The sequence below is a fragment of the Rhineura floridana genome, chromosome 22, assembly GCF_030035675.1.
Source record: "Rhineura floridana isolate rRhiFlo1 chromosome 22, rRhiFlo1.hap2, whole genome shotgun sequence".
NCBI lineage: Eukaryota > Metazoa > Chordata > Lepidosauria > Squamata > Rhineuridae > Rhineura > Rhineura floridana.
In genome coordinates, this window is record NC_084501.1 from 8198361 (window position 1) to 8215680 (window position 17320).

A 17320-nucleotide genomic window follows, 5' to 3' on the forward strand; every position below is an offset into this window, starting at 1 on the left:
AGAAAGTCTGCATCTCTTGAGGATGCGAGGAAAGCATGCATCCAATTTTAATCCGAGTTAAAGGATTAAACTCATGTGTGCACAGCCATAAAACCTATCATTAGCTTGGAAAATACTGTCTTGAGGACTAGATGCTTGCTTTAAGGATCAGGGACAGCCCACCCACACCCAGAGCTGCTTTCCAAAAGAGAGCAGAGGGACCTCTGAATCCACACAGACAGCAGTTTAGAGGGAACCCCCCCACACACAAATGTTCAAATCCATCCCCCTTCACATTGGACTTACCTCAACTTGTTTGTGTTTTGCGTCGAGAAAAGGTCCAAGCTGAAAAACAATCCAAGGAAACTGAAGGTCACCAAAGGGGAAAGGCCCTAATTAACCGCCGCCACCATTTCTGAAAAGCCAATCAAGGTTCCTTTAGAGCCCTAGCAATTAATAAAAAAGCAGCAGGACAACGGATGTGTTTTTAATTCCAAGGCTGGAGCCACAGGAAGGCTTTTATTTTTTTCTTTCAAAATCATAGCGTTGGCCAGATGTGATAAGAGTTACGGCCATTAACACGCAGTTTCAGCCCTGTGAGCCAACTGCTTCTGGGCTTCCCCTCAATCAAAGCTGCCACTTCCCTTGCACCACTGACTTTCAATATTCCGTGACTGACCCTTCCCCCTCAATCATTAGAACACTATCGCAGCTTCCTACTAGTATTTATATTTCTGCTATGCATCTGTGGCTACTAAGGAGCACGCAAGACAGGCAGCCAGCCAGTCTTTTATCATCCATATAAAGCAGGGGCTTGGGCGGGGAGTAACCTCAGGCCTGCCTCTCCACTGGCCCCTCGGCACTCTTCCCCAGGCCACACCCTCCGAGTGCTTTGCCTGGCTGTAACATACCCTTCAAGTGGAATACAGGAATACCCCGCTACACGGACCTTCACTTTACGGACACTTGCGAGTACGGACATATTTGCAGTAACACCATTCCCGTTTACGTACGCTCGCTTCGCAAGAACGGACACTTAACGGCATGACGCCACCGCCCGATCAGTTTCCAACTACAAACTTTTTCTTAAAATAAGGCCTACTGTGTTTATTTCAGTTATAAATGTGTTATTTAGATCAGTTATGCCCATATATGATGACTGCAGTGCAGTACATGCATCGGTAAGTGAAAAAAGGCAGTGCTTCACTTTAAGTACATTTTCGGTTTACGTACTCGCTCTGCACCCATTGCGTACGTTAATGCGGGGTATTCCTGTAATGCCTTTCCAGTGGGAGTAGCTCCTTTGACTCTGACTGATCTTTCTCAATCTAGATGGAAAAGGACATTGTCTGCAAAACTGCTGAATTTGGGTTTTTCTACTGCCAGTATTATGGCATTAGGCTATACTAAAGCGAAAACAGCCGTCTCCCAGGGAATCATGAACACTGACTTACAAAATCGTTTGAGCTTCACTCTAATGATGGGAGATTATGCGAGAATGTTCACAACGACAAATTATATGACAAATTTGGCAGTCCCCAAATATAGAAAAGCTTTCACGCGCGCTAGCCTCAATGTTTTACCTTCGGCGCTTTTAGAAGGCGGATTTAACAAGGTGCCAGTACAAGAGCGCTTATGCCCCTGTGACGTGGGAGATGTGGAAACTGCTGCACATGTCCTGCCATAGTGTCCTTTTTAATCGGGACTCCCGACTTGATCTTATCGCCCCAATTCTTCAAAATATCCCAGGGAGGTCTGATGCATTTTATTTAGAATATTTACTCTCAGGTTGGAACCCGCCGGTCACATATAATGTGGCAAGATTTTGTGCATCAGCTGTGACCTGTCGGAGAGTGATGATAAAAATTATAGTAATAATATCTGATCCTTTGGGAGCTTTTTGCCCACTGGGGTATTTATTCAACATCCCCCATTATTAAAATTTCTTTCCTGCATCCTTCGCTCCTTCTCAAATAGACTTCCCCTGGAGCAGATATGCGTCCTGTTAGCAGGCCATGATATATTTATAACCACTTAGGTGGCAAAATTTGCTCTAGCTGGAGGAAAAGTAAGAGTAAAACACCTTGTGGGATGAGCGGGATGCGCCCTTGTGCTAGTCTGACCGTAGTATCTGCACACTAAGGCACGGGGTGGGTCAGGGTATCTCCCTCTCACGAGAGGAAACTTTTATTTGAACTGTACCGCTGCTTTTCCACTCTGTGTTGTTGAACTGTGTTTCACTGTAATATGATCTGTTTTTTAATATCTATTTCGTATCTAGATTGATTGATCTTCCTTTTATATCTGTTTAATTGTGGTAGCCTATGGCTTTGATCGATAAAGACTTCGTTCATTATTCAACATCATTAGAGTCATATTCTCTTATGCTGCACCTGTTTGTTTCTTTCTCTGTATAATGCTGATATGTTTTTATAGCTTTGATATTTTATAGTGCTGGTCTTTGACCATAATGTTTGATTGATTGACCTGTGATAATGCCTTTCGCTTGCCAGGAAGAGGTGTGTGTAAAAAACGCTGGCTTTTCCATGGCTGGAATGCACCTCTAAGAGTCACATCCATTGCTCCACCCACTTATGAATCTGGCCCCACCCAGCACTGGCATGTGGCCCTGGGAAGGTTGCCCTAGAAGAAATGTGGCCCTCAGGCTGAAAATTAAAAGGTTCTCCGCCCCCAACACAAAGCGATGACAGACGCTTCCCCCTTACCAGAATGCAGACATCTGGCTTGTCTCTATTGATAACGTCGATAAGGTCCAACATGGGGTCATAGGTGATGCTGTCCGAGGTGGTATAAGGGCCACAGGCAACCAAGACCATCTGCAGCTCTGAATCTGAAAGGGTTGTTTTTTTTTTAAAACAAAGGCTTTTAAAACAAGGCCTCTTTTTCCATTCCTAGCCAGACAGGTTTACACACTGACATGTGCCCTGGCATTAGTTCCAGTCATGAATTCCATCCAAGAGTAGAATGTAGTACTGGACAGAGGATTTTAGCTTCCATTCAGTGCGAGAAGTAAAAAATAAGTCTCTAGTGCTCAGGGTTGTGTACGTGTGGAGAAAGGGGTAAAGTCTGCTGATAACCTCAGAAGCCCAGCAGGCTCTATGCCTACTCATTTAGGGGGCCACATCATGCACCTGAGGTTGAGCACTGGAAGATTCAGGACAGAAAAAAGAAAGTCTTTTTCCACACAGCACACAAATTAATCTATGGAATTCGCTCCCACAAGAGGCAGGCACGGCCACCCACTTGGATGGCTTTAAGAGAGGATGAGGCAAATTCATGGAGAAGGTTACCCATGGCTACTAGCCACAATGGCTAGGTGCTACTTCCCCTGTCAGAGGCAGTATGCCTGTGAACGACAGTTGCTGGGAATCGCGAGAGGGGTGCTCTTGCAGTGGTTTAACAATCAACCGCTCTTCCCAAGGAACTCTGGATATTGCAGCTCTGTGAAGGGAAGAGGGCTCTCCTAACAACTCTCAGCACCGTGAACTAACTACATTTCCCAGGGTTCACTGGGGGAAGCCATGACTGCCTAAAGTGGCATAATAGTGCTTTAAATGTATGATGCAGATGGGCCCCCAATTCTAGTTTTGCGCCCATTCTCCTTCCTTCAGGGGCAATACTGAGGTTGAGGAGGAGGAAGCTAAGAGCCATTACCACCCACTTGTCCTGATTTAAGTAGAACGACACGTAAGTGGGGGCAGGCTGGGGGCAGGCTGAGGTCGGTGGGGCAATGCCCTCTTTGCCCTCAAGGACCAGCCTCCGCTGGTACAACGGTAAGAGAGATGGTGCCATTGCTCCACCCACTTTTGCCCCTGGCCCCGCCCACCCCTACCATTGGCCCCTGGAAGGCTGCATTGAAGGAAATGCGGCCCTTGAGCTGAAAAAGGTTCAGACAACATCGAGCCCCAGCACCTTTTTTAAACACTGGGTCTAACTCACCTTCATCCTGATCCATTGGCTGGTAAAACGGAAGTGGCACACCCTGCAGGGAGAGGGGAAAAAGGGTTAGTTATGTTTACATGTTAAAAAGAGAGAAAATCCTTATTCTCCTGAAGTTATGTTCAGTGCAAATCTCTCGCTGTGCCAGGCCTCCCCTCAACAAGAGAGCCAGTGTGGCATAGTGGCTAGAGTGGACCTGGGAGACCAGGGTTCAAATCCCCGCTCAACCGCGAGGCTTGCAGGATAACCATGGGCCAGTCACTGCCTCTCAGCTTTAACCTACCCTCACAGGGTTGTTGTGAGAATAAAAATGGGAGGAGCCACATATGCCACCTTGAGCTCCTCAGGGGAAAGGTGGGATTACACAAGTAAGAATAAATAAAATATAAACAGTGTTGTTGTGAGAACAGGATCAGCAGTCGTCTGACTTTAGAAGGCTACGGAACTTGGTAGGGAATGCAATTTTTTTTTTTAAAAAATCAAGTCACTGAAAGCGCCTCTTATCACCTCGTACAGCTTGGATGCGATCAGCCTCTCGCCGGTAGGGTTCATGCCTTCCATAACCACAACCTAGAGGTTGGGAAAAGAGAAAAACAATACAGGCGATGAAAGTCAGCTTTCGTTTCTTTCAGCACAAGGGTGGGGGAAAGCTTTTGCAGCCAGAGGGCCACATTTCCTTACAGGCAACCTTCCGGGGCCACTTGCCAGGTTGGGTCGAGGGCAGAAGCAACAAGCGACAGAGCAGCAAATGTAAAATTTACCTCGGGGGTGTCAGCTAGCTTCTGCACAGACTCACTCTTCTCTATCCTCCATCCAAGCAAACAAGAGGCAGGATCAGAGTTCAAGGACGCATCGCAGCCAGGCAAAGACACTCATGGAGGGGACGAAACAGAGCCAGTGAGGGGTGGGGCCTGAGGAGAATCCCAAGGGCCAGAGAGAGGGGCCTGGGGGCCGCACTGATTTCAAACCATCTGGGCAAAAACAGGTCACCTGATGTCAGTGGGGCAGTGGAATCCGCTCTGGGTTTTAGCCCAAACTTTCGAGGAGCTGTCCAAGGTGGTGAATCCCATTCCCCAAATAGTTTCAGCACCTTGGACAGCTCCTGGAAAGTCTGGACTAAAAACCCAGAGTGGATTCCACTGCCCCACTGACACGGAGCCACCGACTGCCACTGCGTGATGTCACTGCAATGTCAGGTGATTGACAAGTGAGCCATCCTGCCCGTCTGTCAAACGTGGCACACAGGGGGAGGGAAGAGACAGACAGAGACAGAGAGAGATAAGGATATAGCAAACAGAATACTTCACCTGCCCTGGAAAGAGGGAGTAGTCCTGGAGTTCAGACACATCCACAGGAACCATGCCTCCTGAAGAGTGTTCTTGATCTCCTTCCAAGATGATCGACTTGGCATTCAGCTTCCCATTGGAATCACACCCAATTTGGCCCAGAACGGTCACTGGCTCCTTCCCAGCACAATTTAAAAAAGAGAGGAACAGGTTTTTGTTTTGTTTTTAAAAGAAAATCTGCATCCAACATATTTCCAAGTTACCAAGCGGGTGGCCACTAAGTTAATCAGGTCCAGCCTACCCTACAGGAATGCTGCGGAGAAAAAAGGGAAAGAGCATCTAGGGGGAAAGTGGTGGTGATACAAATGCAGGAAAGAAAAGGACTGATATTCAAAAGAGGGCAGAAGATAATTGGAAGTTTGCAAGGCTGGGGGAAAAAAATCAGGAACTCAAACTAAGACAGCTCTGTATATCTCAGGGCAGCTGATTTCCATTATCTCAAAATGGTCAGCCAAACTCATAACTCTGAAGAGCCGGTGATGGTACAGTAGCGATTAGATGGGATGTGAGAGACTGGTGTTCAAATCCCACTTGAGCACAAAGCTCACTGGGCCACCAGCTCTCAGCCTAATCTACCTTACAGGGTTGTGCTGAGGATAATATGGAGAGCTGAGAGACCCATGTAAACTACCTTGAGCTCCTTGGAGGAAATCAGCTGCAGAGGAGGCAAGTGTGGTTTGTTCAAAAGCCATGTAGACCAATTGAGGAGGCCTGGAGCCAGAAGTTCCCCACCACTGGTTTAAAGAAACAGTGCCTCTGAGCACGTGTAGAATGCTTCTCACCCCTCACCAGATAACTATATAGTGTGGTGGCTCCATGTCAGTGGGGAAGTGGAATCCACTCCAGGTTTTAATCTGAACTTTCAAGTTCCTGACCTCCTTGAAAGTTCAGACTAAAACCTGGAGTGGATTCCAGTAACCCACTGACATGAAGCCACCAGCTGCCACACACCCATCCATGTAAACTCTAGTCAACATAACATCTTAGCACAGAAATTACCTGCACAGGGATGATCAAAGAGGAAAATTCTTCTATTTTATAGTGTTCCTTTACTGCCATCCCTAGGTCTTCGATCTTGCAGGAAAGCACTTATTAAAAAAAAAGAAAAAAGAGGGTGACATAAAGACGAATATTTATTTTCTTTTAAATAATTATTTTAGGCATATGTATACTGCTTTACATCGAGAAAAGACCACAAAGCAATTTCCAAGATCCAACAACAAAATTAACAATATAATAGCATCAACGCAATTAAAACACACACTCATACACAAATAAAGTGTCGTAAAATACCAAAAGCCATCATAAAAATGTGCAGAATCAGCAATTAAAATCTAAAAGACCCACACCTCAGAGCAGCTAACCAGATCCACCACAGGCCTGGGCAAAGAAAAGCGACTTAAGGGTGGCGATGAAAGCCAGCCAGACAACCGTGGGGAACTTTTGGCTCTCCAGATGTTTGCTGAACTACAACTCCCATCATTCCATGCTACTGGCCATGCTTGCTGGGCCTGATGGGAGCTGTAGTTCAGCAACATCTGGAAGGCCAAAGGCTCCATCTCGCCTCCCCACAGAACAAGCAACACACGCCAAGCAGGGGGACAACAGCCAAGGTCTTCTTCGCGGATATCACATCCAGGGCAATGGCCGAGATGTCCTACCTTATCTGTCGGAGGCAGGATGCCTCTGAATGCCCCTTGCTGGGGATTACGAGTGAGAGAGAGTTGCTGTTGCACCCAGGTCCTGCTCCGGTCCTGCTTTTGGGCTTCCCACTAGGGGCACCTGGTTGGCCAGCGTGAGAACAGGATGATGGACTAGGATGGGACATTGGCCTGGTCCAACAGCCAGGCTCTACTTATGTTCTCAGATATCTAGGCCTTAAGTTGTTCAGGGCTTTGCTATGTCAACACCAGCAACTGGGCCTGGTAACACTCAGGCAGCCGGTGAAGGTCAAAACCGACATCAGGTGACTGTGCACCACAGCGCCGGTCAGAACCCCAGCAATCGCATTCTGCACCAGCTGGATCATGTTCAGGAGATGTTAAATGCCACATAAATAAAACCCCTGTTCTGTTAATCTGTAATGTATGTAATATATGTAATGCATATATTATTTTAGTGATTAACCAAATCCCAAAAGGGATCCAGAGCAAGCCTGGGTGAAGTGCTGTTGGTTGCTGTCAGTCAAAAGTACCTTCTCGGTTATCCACAAGGTCCTGGAACATGAATTTGTACGGCTTGGTGAGAGAATCTTCGGGAGAATGGAAGAGCTTCACTGAAGTGGCCAAGCCACCATTTCCACTCCAGGAAGTGCCCTGTATGGAGCCAAAGGAGGTAACAATCTCTCCACGGTTGCTTCGAGAGCCGTACTTCTGTGAGGGGGTAGCACTGTGGGATGGGGGGGGGAGAGAAGAGAGAAATAAGACAATCAGTTTTTAAGACTTCAAGGAAACCTGGCCACTTTCCTGATTTAAAATCAACGTTTTAAAGTATTGCTCAGTCTCAATTACAGTTTCATCCGGTTAAGACTAAGGCTTTAATTTGATAAATCAACAAACACTTTCGTCCTGTTAAACCATCATGACGCGTCTAAATCAACACACCATGGTTTGCGATCGGCCAGCAAGCCAGGATCAGAAGCCACGGTGTGAAGAGGGTTTGTGCCAACTAAGGTTAGTCTTAAGCAGATGTGGGGGGGGGGGGGGACAGACAAAAAGCTCAGAACCATGACTCCTGTACCCTACAGTTGGTGGCTCTGAACCATGGTTTGGTGTGATCTCTGAAATGAGCCAAGGCTAATAAAACAAGGTTTTATCCAAGTAAGTCACGCTCAAAGTGGTTCTAACAAAATCAATGGACCTAAAGTTATCCGTGTTTGATCCTAGTTTAACAGGACCCTGTTCAAGTGTCCGGACTGATCATGGGAGACCTAAGTGCGTGTAGGGGCTGAAAGTATGAACACTGGCTCCACCCCCAGTGCCCCCTGCATGCCACACACACTCCCCCCTCCAAACTTTGCATGTTTTTATGTTTTGATGCCACAGTCAAGGTCACCCCTGGCACACAGGAAACACTGGGGTTATGATTGCCACACGTACACCCAGTCGCCCTACACACATTTAGCCCCCCCCCAATGACAGTTCCCAGGGATTTCTGGTGAAGAGGAAAAAGCTCTTAAACCAGCTTATGTCTGTGGGGTAGATAAGCCTTCTTATACACACAATGAATACTAAAAGCAATTTTGACAACATGGATTCTCCTATATGCGTAGGCTTTCTCTCTAACAAACCCAGCAGCTAAAACCCAGACCCCAATTCACACAACGAAGAGGATCTCAGGCAGATTTCAGAACGCTTCAAAGCATCTTGGGGATCAGCTCCACCACAACTCGATGCACATCATACTCAGCTGGCAAACTCAAGCTGCATTGACTGAGCCGCCCCATGAAGATTTGCCTCCCTACATGTGAAGGCTCCACTACAAACAGTTCAATTTTTAATTACGATGCCACCGTGCACGTGTGAGAACTGGCCTTTTACTCAAGGGCACTTAGGTGCCAGCGGCGGCTAGTGGCTCCATATCAGTCAATGGAGCAGCAAAATCTGCTCCGGGGTTTAGTCCGAACTTTCAAGGAAGCTCCTTGAAAGTTTGGACTAAAACCTGGAGCGGATTCCACTGACCCGTTGACATGGAGCCACAGCCGCCACTAAACAGGAAGCAGGCTTTTATTTGAGTCTTTTGAAAAAAGCAACAGCTGCTGATCAAAGAAAGAGGTTGGCAACCCTTGCAATGGCTTTGCCAGGGTCATACCTGGGCGAGAAGCTGTTGGGGGAGAAGGCCAGACGGGGGCTGCGTGTGGAAAGAGTCCGCTTGGAACGTGGGTTTTCCGGCGTGGTTATTGCCCGCTTCTGAGATCCCTGCAAGGCAATTCAGGGTTAGAACAGCTGAGCCTCACACGGCAATGGGGACTGTGTGGTGGCAAGGCGCATTATGGACACACCGGAAGCGGCCTTCTACGGAGTCAGACCATTGCTCCAGCCAGCTCAATACTGTCTACACTGACTGGCAGCAGCTCTCCAGAGGCTCAGGCAGGAGTCCCTCCCACTCCAACCTTGAATGTGTGCACATCCAGACTATGGAATTCGGTCCCACAAGGGGCAGGAGGTGGCCACCAACTTGGGCGGGTTTAAAAGAGGATTCAGCAAAGTCACGGAGGCTCACGCTACCCATGGCTATGTTCTGCCTCCACTGTCAGAAGCAGTATGCCTCTGAATGCGAGTTGTTGGGAATCACAAGGGGGAAGAGTTGCTCTTGCGCTCTGGTCCTGCTTTGCAGGATTCCCATTGGGGCATCTGGTTGCCCACTGTGAGAACAGGATGCTGGACTAGATGGGCCACTGGCCTGATCCCACAGGGACTTCGGTTCTTAACAACTGAAACAATCAATACAAAACTGTCCCAGCACAAACCTGGCAGAAAGCCAGCTGACAGGAAAGACATTTCTTTCTCGGAAACCCTGGAAGAGCTGCGGTAGTGTAGTGGCAAATTCAGACGTGCAGGGGCCCTTCATGTTAGTCACAGCCACGCCCCCTCCGTGCAGGGTTGAGCATGTTAATGCCTTCTCCCACAACAACAGATGTCCCTAGGAGCCAGTAAGCATGAGAGTGTTAACTACTGAAAAGAGTCTTCCCAGTGGCTGACTAACCTCCTTTCACCTTGATTGGCTCCAGTCAGCAGGAAAGGACAAGGAAGCATGTTAGAAGACTCTTCTCAGTGGCTCACACACTCCCCTTTCATGCTGATTGGCTCATCCAGGTACTCTTGGATGAAACCGATTATCTGGATCCATTTCAATCCGGTTTTAGACTCGGTTTCGGCACCGAAACAGCCTTGGTCGCCCTGTATGATGACCTATGTCGGGAGAGAGACGGGGGGAGTGTAACCCTGTTGATTCTGCTTGACCTCTCAGCTGCTTTTGATACCATCGACCATGGTATCCTTCTGGAGAGACTCACGGAATTGGGAGTTGGAGGTACCGCTTGGCGGTGGCTCCGCTCCTACTTGGCGGATCGTCTCCAGAAGGTAGGGCTTGGGGAACATTACTCGATGCCCTGGACTCTCCATTGTGGAGTCCCGCAGGGATCAGTCCTGTCCCCTATGCTCTTTAACATCTATATGAAGCCGCTGGGAGCGGTCATCAGGAGCTTTGGAGTTCGTTGTCACCAGTATGCTGATGACGCACAACTCTATTTCTCCTTTTCATCTTCTTCAGGTGAGGCTGTTAACGTGCTGAACCGTTGCCTAGCCGCGATAATGGACTGGATGGGAGCTAACAAACTGAAGCTCAATCCTGACAAGACTGAGACGCTGTTGGTGGGTGCCTTCTCGACCCAGGTGGTGGATGTTCAACCTGTTCTGGATGGGGTTACACTCTCCCTGAAGGAACAGGTTCGTAGCTTAGGGGTCCTTTTCGATCCATTCCTGTCTCTTGAGGCTCAAGTGGCCTCGGTGGCACGGAATGCGTTCTACCATCTTCGGTTGGTAGCCCAGCTGCGCCCCTATCTGGATAATGTTGACCTCGCCTCAGTCGTCCATGCTCTGGTAACCTCGAGATTGGACTACTGCAATGCACTCTACGTGGGGCTGCCTTTGAAGACAATTCGGAAACTACAGCTAGTGCAAAACACAGCAGCCAGACTGCTGACGAGGACCAGACGGTCCACACATATAACAACTGTTCTGGCGCGTTTGCACTGGCTACCTATTTGTTTCCAGGCCAGATTCAAAGTGCTAGTTTTGACTTATAAAGCCTTACACGGTGCGGTACCACAATACCTTGCGGAACGCCTCTCCCGCTATGAACCTACCCGCTCACTACCTTCAACATCTAAGGCCCTCCTCCGAGTCCCGTCCCATAGGGAAGCTCGGAGGGCTGTTACTAGATCCAGAGCCTTTTCAGTAATGGCCCCCGAATTATGGAACAGTCTCCCTGATGAGGTGCGCCTGGCGCCTAATCTTCCATCTTTTCGGCGCCAGGTTAAAACCTTTTTATTCTCCCAGGCATTTTAATTGCTTAATGTTAAGTTAATTTTATTTCAAGTTGTTAAATGCTTAAGCTGTCTGTTTTAGGGATTTTATCTGATTTCTTTTTTACTGTATTGTATTTTATTCCTTGCTGTGAACCGCCCAGAGAGCCATAGGCTAGGGGCGGTATAGAAATGGAATGAAATAAATAAACAAATAAATAAATAGGATGCTGGAGATATAGGGACCCTGCTCCCCAAAAAATAAGGGGTCTAAGACCCCCTAAGACCCCAGACAAATACACCACTGAAGAGCTGCTGCCAGCCAGAATGCGTAATACTGGACTAGATGGATAAAATCATCTGGCCTGGTTCAAAGGTAGCTTCCCGTGTTCTGGAAGAGGAGCCACAGCACAGGGGTAAAGCTCCTGCTCTGAATGCAGAAGACCTCCGTCCCATGGCATCTTTCTACATTCCTGTGCTGTCCTATGTAACGTGAGGCACCTTGCTGGCTCTGTCTTAACACTTCCTTGTTCTACGTACTTACTTTTGACGGCGATGTGTAGGTATCTAGAAGGTTCTCTTCTTCCTCTTCTACGTCGAGACTGAGAAGGGTCAAGGACTCCACACACACACAAAAAAAGCCAAACTAAAATTACACACAGCTCCCGTGACCCACTGGTTTGAGCAGGGGTAACAGAATAGTAGAGTTGGAAGGGGCCTGTGAGGCCATCCAGTCCAACCCCCTGCTCAGTGCAGAAACCTGCAGTCCGCCAGATGTCGACAGAGTCCCATCAGCCCCAGCCGAAGGGCTGATGGCAAGGCATGATGGGAGCTGTAGTCCAACATCTGGAGCTCCCCAGCTCTGGTTTAGACAACCAGATGCACCTGGGAACCTCAGGCTCAAGTTTTAATCACTGACATAAATCCATCGGCAGCCTGGAGCAAATCACTCTCTTTGAGCTTCCTTCATGTCCAGCACCGAAAAAATGGTTAGGTCCAGAGCCTGAGCATAAAACTTTGCATGTGCTTCAGCTCCCTCTCCTGTTTCATCCAGAAGCCACATCCACACTACACATTTGAAGCACTCTTATACCACCAAAGTCAGGATCATTCAGACCATGGTATTCCCGATCTCTATGTATGGATGTGAAAGCTGGACAGTGAAAAAAGCGGGTAAGAGAAAAATCAACTCCTTTGAAATGTGGTGTCTGAGGAGAGCTTTGCGCATACCATGGACTGCGAAAAAGACAAATAATTGGGTGTGAGAACAAATTAAACCAGAACTGTCACTAGAAGCTAAAATGATGAAACTGAGGTTATCATACTTTGGACACATCATGAGAAGACCTGATTCACTAGAAAAGACAATAATGCTGGGAAAAACAGACGGGAGTTATCAACCTCAAGGCATATAACAGCAACAACAATACCACTAAAAACGGCTGTGGCTTCCCCCAAAGAATCTTGGGAACTGTAGTTTGTGATGAGTGCTGAGAGTTGTCAGGGGATCCCTCTTCCCCTCACAGAGCTATGATTCCCAGAGTTCCCTGGGAAGAGGGATGGACTGTTAACGCACTCTGGGATTTGTAGCTCTGCAAGGAGATTAGGAGTCTCCTAACAACTTTCAGCACCTTTCACAAACTACACTTCCCAAGCTTCTTTCGGGGGTGGCATGACTGTTTAAAGTGGAATAACAGTGGGACACGGGTATGGTGTGAAATTTTGTGGGAGCACGCAAAATGGTCTCTCCGTTGGAACCATGCACAGCTTTTGGGGAAGGATACAGCTCTTGAATGCTGTTGACGTCTCTGATTCTAGGGCAATGGGTCTCCTTTCTCTTTTGAGGTTTCGTGGGCCTCTTGAGCACCTGGAAGATAAGCGAGCCATCAACACCCCCAGGGGAGCCAGTAACTCCGTTCACCACTCACACCACCCTTGAGTTGGCACAGCGGTCACCAGTGTCACCTATGGGTTCCAGTGTGCCCACCAGGGCCTCCTGTGGCACCCGTAATAGGAAATATCCCCTCCAAAATCCACAATGCACAAGAGACCACTTGTCCTCCTTGCTCAGCTCTTCTTTGCACTTGCTCGGCCTGTCCTACATTGAATATGCCCCCTTACACATGCCCACGTTTCATCGAATACCAGGATTGCACACCCACCTGCCCTCCCGTCCTGAACAGGGGAGGTGCAGAGAGCTTCTCTCTGGGAGCAACGGTGGCTGATGTAGGCGCTCCCTCACTATCGATTGTGGCCCGCCTTTCCCTGCCTTTTTAGATGAGGCAGCCATTTTGAGTTATGCCAACCCCACCACCGTGGCAGCCATTTTGCATTATGCCACACACCAGACAAGAGCCATTCTGTGACTGGCACCCATAGCACTTTCTCAAGATTCCACCGGTGCCCACTGGCCCAAAAAGGGTGGCGACCCCGCGTTGGCCACATCTACCTGGAGCCTGTTGCCAACATTCGCTTCCAATGAAACATGCCCAGAACCAGTCATGTAGCGGCATATTAAGAAGTGCAGGGTCCCTTCATGATAGTCACAGCCATGCCCCCTCCCTCTTTTTTTACTGCTGGGTTGAGAAGGAGATCCTTGTTAATGCCTTCTCCCACAACAACAGACATCCCTAGGAGCCAATAAGCACGAAAGGGGAGAGTGTTGAAGGCTGAGAAGAGTCTTCTCAGTGGCTGACTCACTGCCTTTCACTGCAATTGGGTCTAGTCAGCACAAACGGACAAGGAAGTATGTTAGAAGACTCTTCTCAGTGGCTAACAGACTCCCCTTTCATGCTTATTGACTCATAGGATGCTGGAGACATAGGGACCCTGCTCTCAAAAAAGTAAAGGGTCTAAGACCCCCCAAGAGACTGTGCACGACTACACCGCTGCTCAGAACTGCATCTATTCTGTTCAGTGTTTAGAATTTGAGGCTGCTCACGGAAATACCCATCAGCTACCCCTACTCATGACAGCTGCGTGCTACTTCAACGTTTAGAGGAGCGTGGCACTGAATGACAATTCCTCAAGCACGACAGGAGGCCTTTTGTTTTCACGCCCCCTGACAGGCTTTCCCAGAAACACCTTGTGGGAAGCCAGATGCTAGACTAGACAGACCTTTGGCCTGCCCCAGCAGGGCTCTGACGGCATAAGACTGCTTCTGAAGCTTAATTTACTTATAAGATTGATATACTGATCAATCAACAGAATATTAAATACACATTAAAAACAAATCAACATACAGATCATCAAAATATAAATAAAGTCAGCAGTTTTTGAAACCAATATATGTGGCTAAGCAGCACGCATAAATGTTTTCAGCTGGTGCTGACAGCAATATAGTGTAGGTGCCTGCCTAATATCAATGGGCAGGGAGTTCCAGAGAGTAGGTGCACCCACCTACATTTCATATAACATTCTTTCTGCTGACGACAGCTCCATCCGCAATCGATGTTTAAAGCAGTATCGTACCACTTTATTTATTTATTAGATTCTATTTATTAGATTCCTCCCAGTAGGAGCCGTTTAAACAGTCATGGCTTCCCCGAAAGAATCCTGGGAAACATAGTTTGTGAAGGGTGCTGCAAGTTGCCAGGAGACCCCTATTCCCCTCAAGGAGCCACACAGAGTGGTTTAGCAATCAATCCCTCTTCCCAGGGAACTCTGGGAATTGTAGCTCTTTACAGGGGAACAGGGATCTCTTAACAACTCTCAGCACCTTTCACAAACTACAGTTCCCGGGTTCTTTAGGGGAGCTCATGATTGTTTAAAGTGGTACAATAGTGCTTTCAATGTATGGTACACAGGGGGCCTTAACCACCGTGCATCCACCTAACAAACAGTCAAACCAAAACATTTATCTGCCACGGGTTCTTTGGAAAGCTTCCTTACTTCATGTTCGAAGATGTTCAGAGAATCGAGTGTGAGATGAACAGACTGCTTCGTCAGAGTGAAAGCTATTATACTTTCTGCAAGGTCACTCTCTTCCAACCTGTACAACGTGCAAAGTTCCACCACTACAAGAGACAGAAGTGCTTAAATCAGTGGAAGAAATGGGGTTCACCAATTCCCCAAGGACCTTATTACCAGTGGTGTAGTGGCAAATTCAGAAGTGCAGGATCCCTTCATAATAGTCATGCCACACTCCCTCACTCGCTTGCTTGTTCTCCGTAATCATCTCCACACTCCTGAGTCCTTCTCACACATGGCTTCTCCCACAACAACAGATGTCCCAATCAGTATGAAAGGGGAGTCTGTTAGCTGCTGAGAAGAATCTTCTCAGTGGCTGACTCACCTCCTTTCACTCTGAGGGCTCCAATCAGCAGGAAAGGACAAGGAAGCATGTTAGAAGATTCTTCTCAGTGGCTAACATACTCCCCTTTCATGTTGATTGGCTCATAGGATGCTGGCGACATAGGGACCCTACTCCCAAAAAACTAAGGGGTCTAAGACACCCCCCTAAGACCCCAGATGACTAAAGTCCTGCTTATTACAGTGACAGCCTTACCCTATCCTAATCCACCTCAGAGATGGGAGATGGAACATTTCCACTGTCACATTTTTCTGCAGAAAACTTTCCAGTTTTAGAAATTGTCTTAAAAATAAACACATATAATGGACACAATCCAAGCCAAAATGGTCAGCTGGAATGAATATAGTACTAGACAAATCTAACATTAAAAAAAACCAAGTCTTTGGCACCTTCATTTTTTAACAAAAGAAAAATCTAAACGCTTTAAGCTAAGTGTATTCTATTAACATGTCTTAAAATATTACAACAAAAATAACATTAGTGGCTATCAGCTAAATGGAACCTACATCTTCAGAGACAATCTACCTTACAATACCAGATCACAAGAACAAAGAGGGAAAGTTTGTTCCTGTCCTCTTCATGTACTTTTCAGACGAATCTGGATGGCCTTTTGATAATACTGGAGTACACGGCCTCTTGGGCAAGCTGCTGCGTTATTATAAACCAGGGACAGGGAACCCACAGCCCTCCAAATGCTGCTGGACTCCAAATCCCATCAGCCCCAGCCAGTGTAGCCAATGGTCAAGAATGATGGGAGCTGTAGTCCACCAACATCTAGAGGACCATAATTCCCCATCCTGGATACAAACACACTACAGAAAGTCTAATGTGTTGGCTCAATGCAGATACAGGAGATATCCCTCAATACCAGATTCCAAAAACAAGGGAAGACTACCACCTCACTCCTACCCAGTTTCAGAGCTCCCAGGGGTACCTGGCTGTTCCCAATTAATTTCCCCCCTCCGCAGACCGTTCCAGTAAAATCCATTAAAAAAAAATACTCCCGCCTCTCCAAAAGCCCTCTCCTCTTCCGAAGAATTGCTCCCCCCTCCTCTCCAGACCCCCCCAAATTCCCCACTGCTCCCCCACAGAGGCACCTGCCCGCTTCTTACCCCCGAATAGCTCCCCTCCCAATCTTCCCACCCCTGTTTATCGCCTCCGCTGTTGCTCAGCCGCTCACGTTTCTCGGCCACAGCGTCCCCGTCTTCGCCCTCCGCCAGGTCCAGGTTGAAGACCCTGAGCTCCCTCAGCACGGCCTCCAAAGCCGGCAACGACATCGCCCACCTCCTTTCCCGCCACTTCTCTGTGGAGCAGAAGGGAAGGGCGCAGCGACTCGGTCACTTCCGGCGCCGCTTCCTACGCTGCCTCTTTCGCCCCACCCACAAAAGGTAAAAGCGCCGAAGAAGCGGAAGGGGGCGGAGCTACCGCTCCAGCTTGTGAATGGGCGCGCGCCGAAAGGGGGCGTGGCTGGCAGTACTGCATGAATGGCAAGAGGTGGGAGAGAAACAGAGAGAATTTTTTCTGTATTTGAAGTTCCTAGAGCGGTCCCCTTTGACGCTTTGTGGGGTGAAAAGGGGTCAGCTGCTCAGAGGAATCAGGAATTTTTCAGGCTACAGGACTTAGAAAATCCAGGATTATTATTATTATTACCTAGTTTTGATTAGGCTTTGTGTATCTCGAAAACAGGCCGACACAAAG

The 17320-nt window shown here is 48.0% G+C and overlaps 1 protein-coding gene across 1 annotated transcript in view; it reads right to left on the bottom strand.

Moving 5' to 3' along the window:
• POLA2 (DNA polymerase alpha 2, accessory subunit) overlaps nucleotides 1-16999 on the bottom strand; it is a 35867-nt gene extending 18868 nt beyond the window's left edge. The window contains exons 1-12 of the mRNA XM_061606431.1: nucleotides 16803-16999; nucleotides 15202-15326; nucleotides 13095-13177; nucleotides 11855-11912; nucleotides 9096-9202; nucleotides 7480-7673; nucleotides 6285-6373; nucleotides 5247-5402; nucleotides 4447-4509; nucleotides 3940-3982; nucleotides 2706-2830; nucleotides 286-324 (exon numbers count right to left, since the gene is read on the bottom strand). Coding sequence (XP_061462415.1) covers nucleotides 286-324; nucleotides 2706-2830; nucleotides 3940-3982; nucleotides 4447-4509; nucleotides 5247-5402; nucleotides 6285-6373; nucleotides 7480-7673; nucleotides 9096-9202; nucleotides 11855-11912; nucleotides 13095-13177; nucleotides 15202-15326; nucleotides 16803-16899 — 1179 coding nt within the window. The 5' untranslated portion in view covers nucleotides 16900-16999. The remainder of the gene's footprint in view (nucleotides 1-285; nucleotides 325-2705; nucleotides 2831-3939; nucleotides 3983-4446; nucleotides 4510-5246; nucleotides 5403-6284; nucleotides 6374-7479; nucleotides 7674-9095; nucleotides 9203-11854; nucleotides 11913-13094; nucleotides 13178-15201; nucleotides 15327-16802) is intronic.
• Nucleotides 17000-17320: the final 321 nt, after the last annotated feature.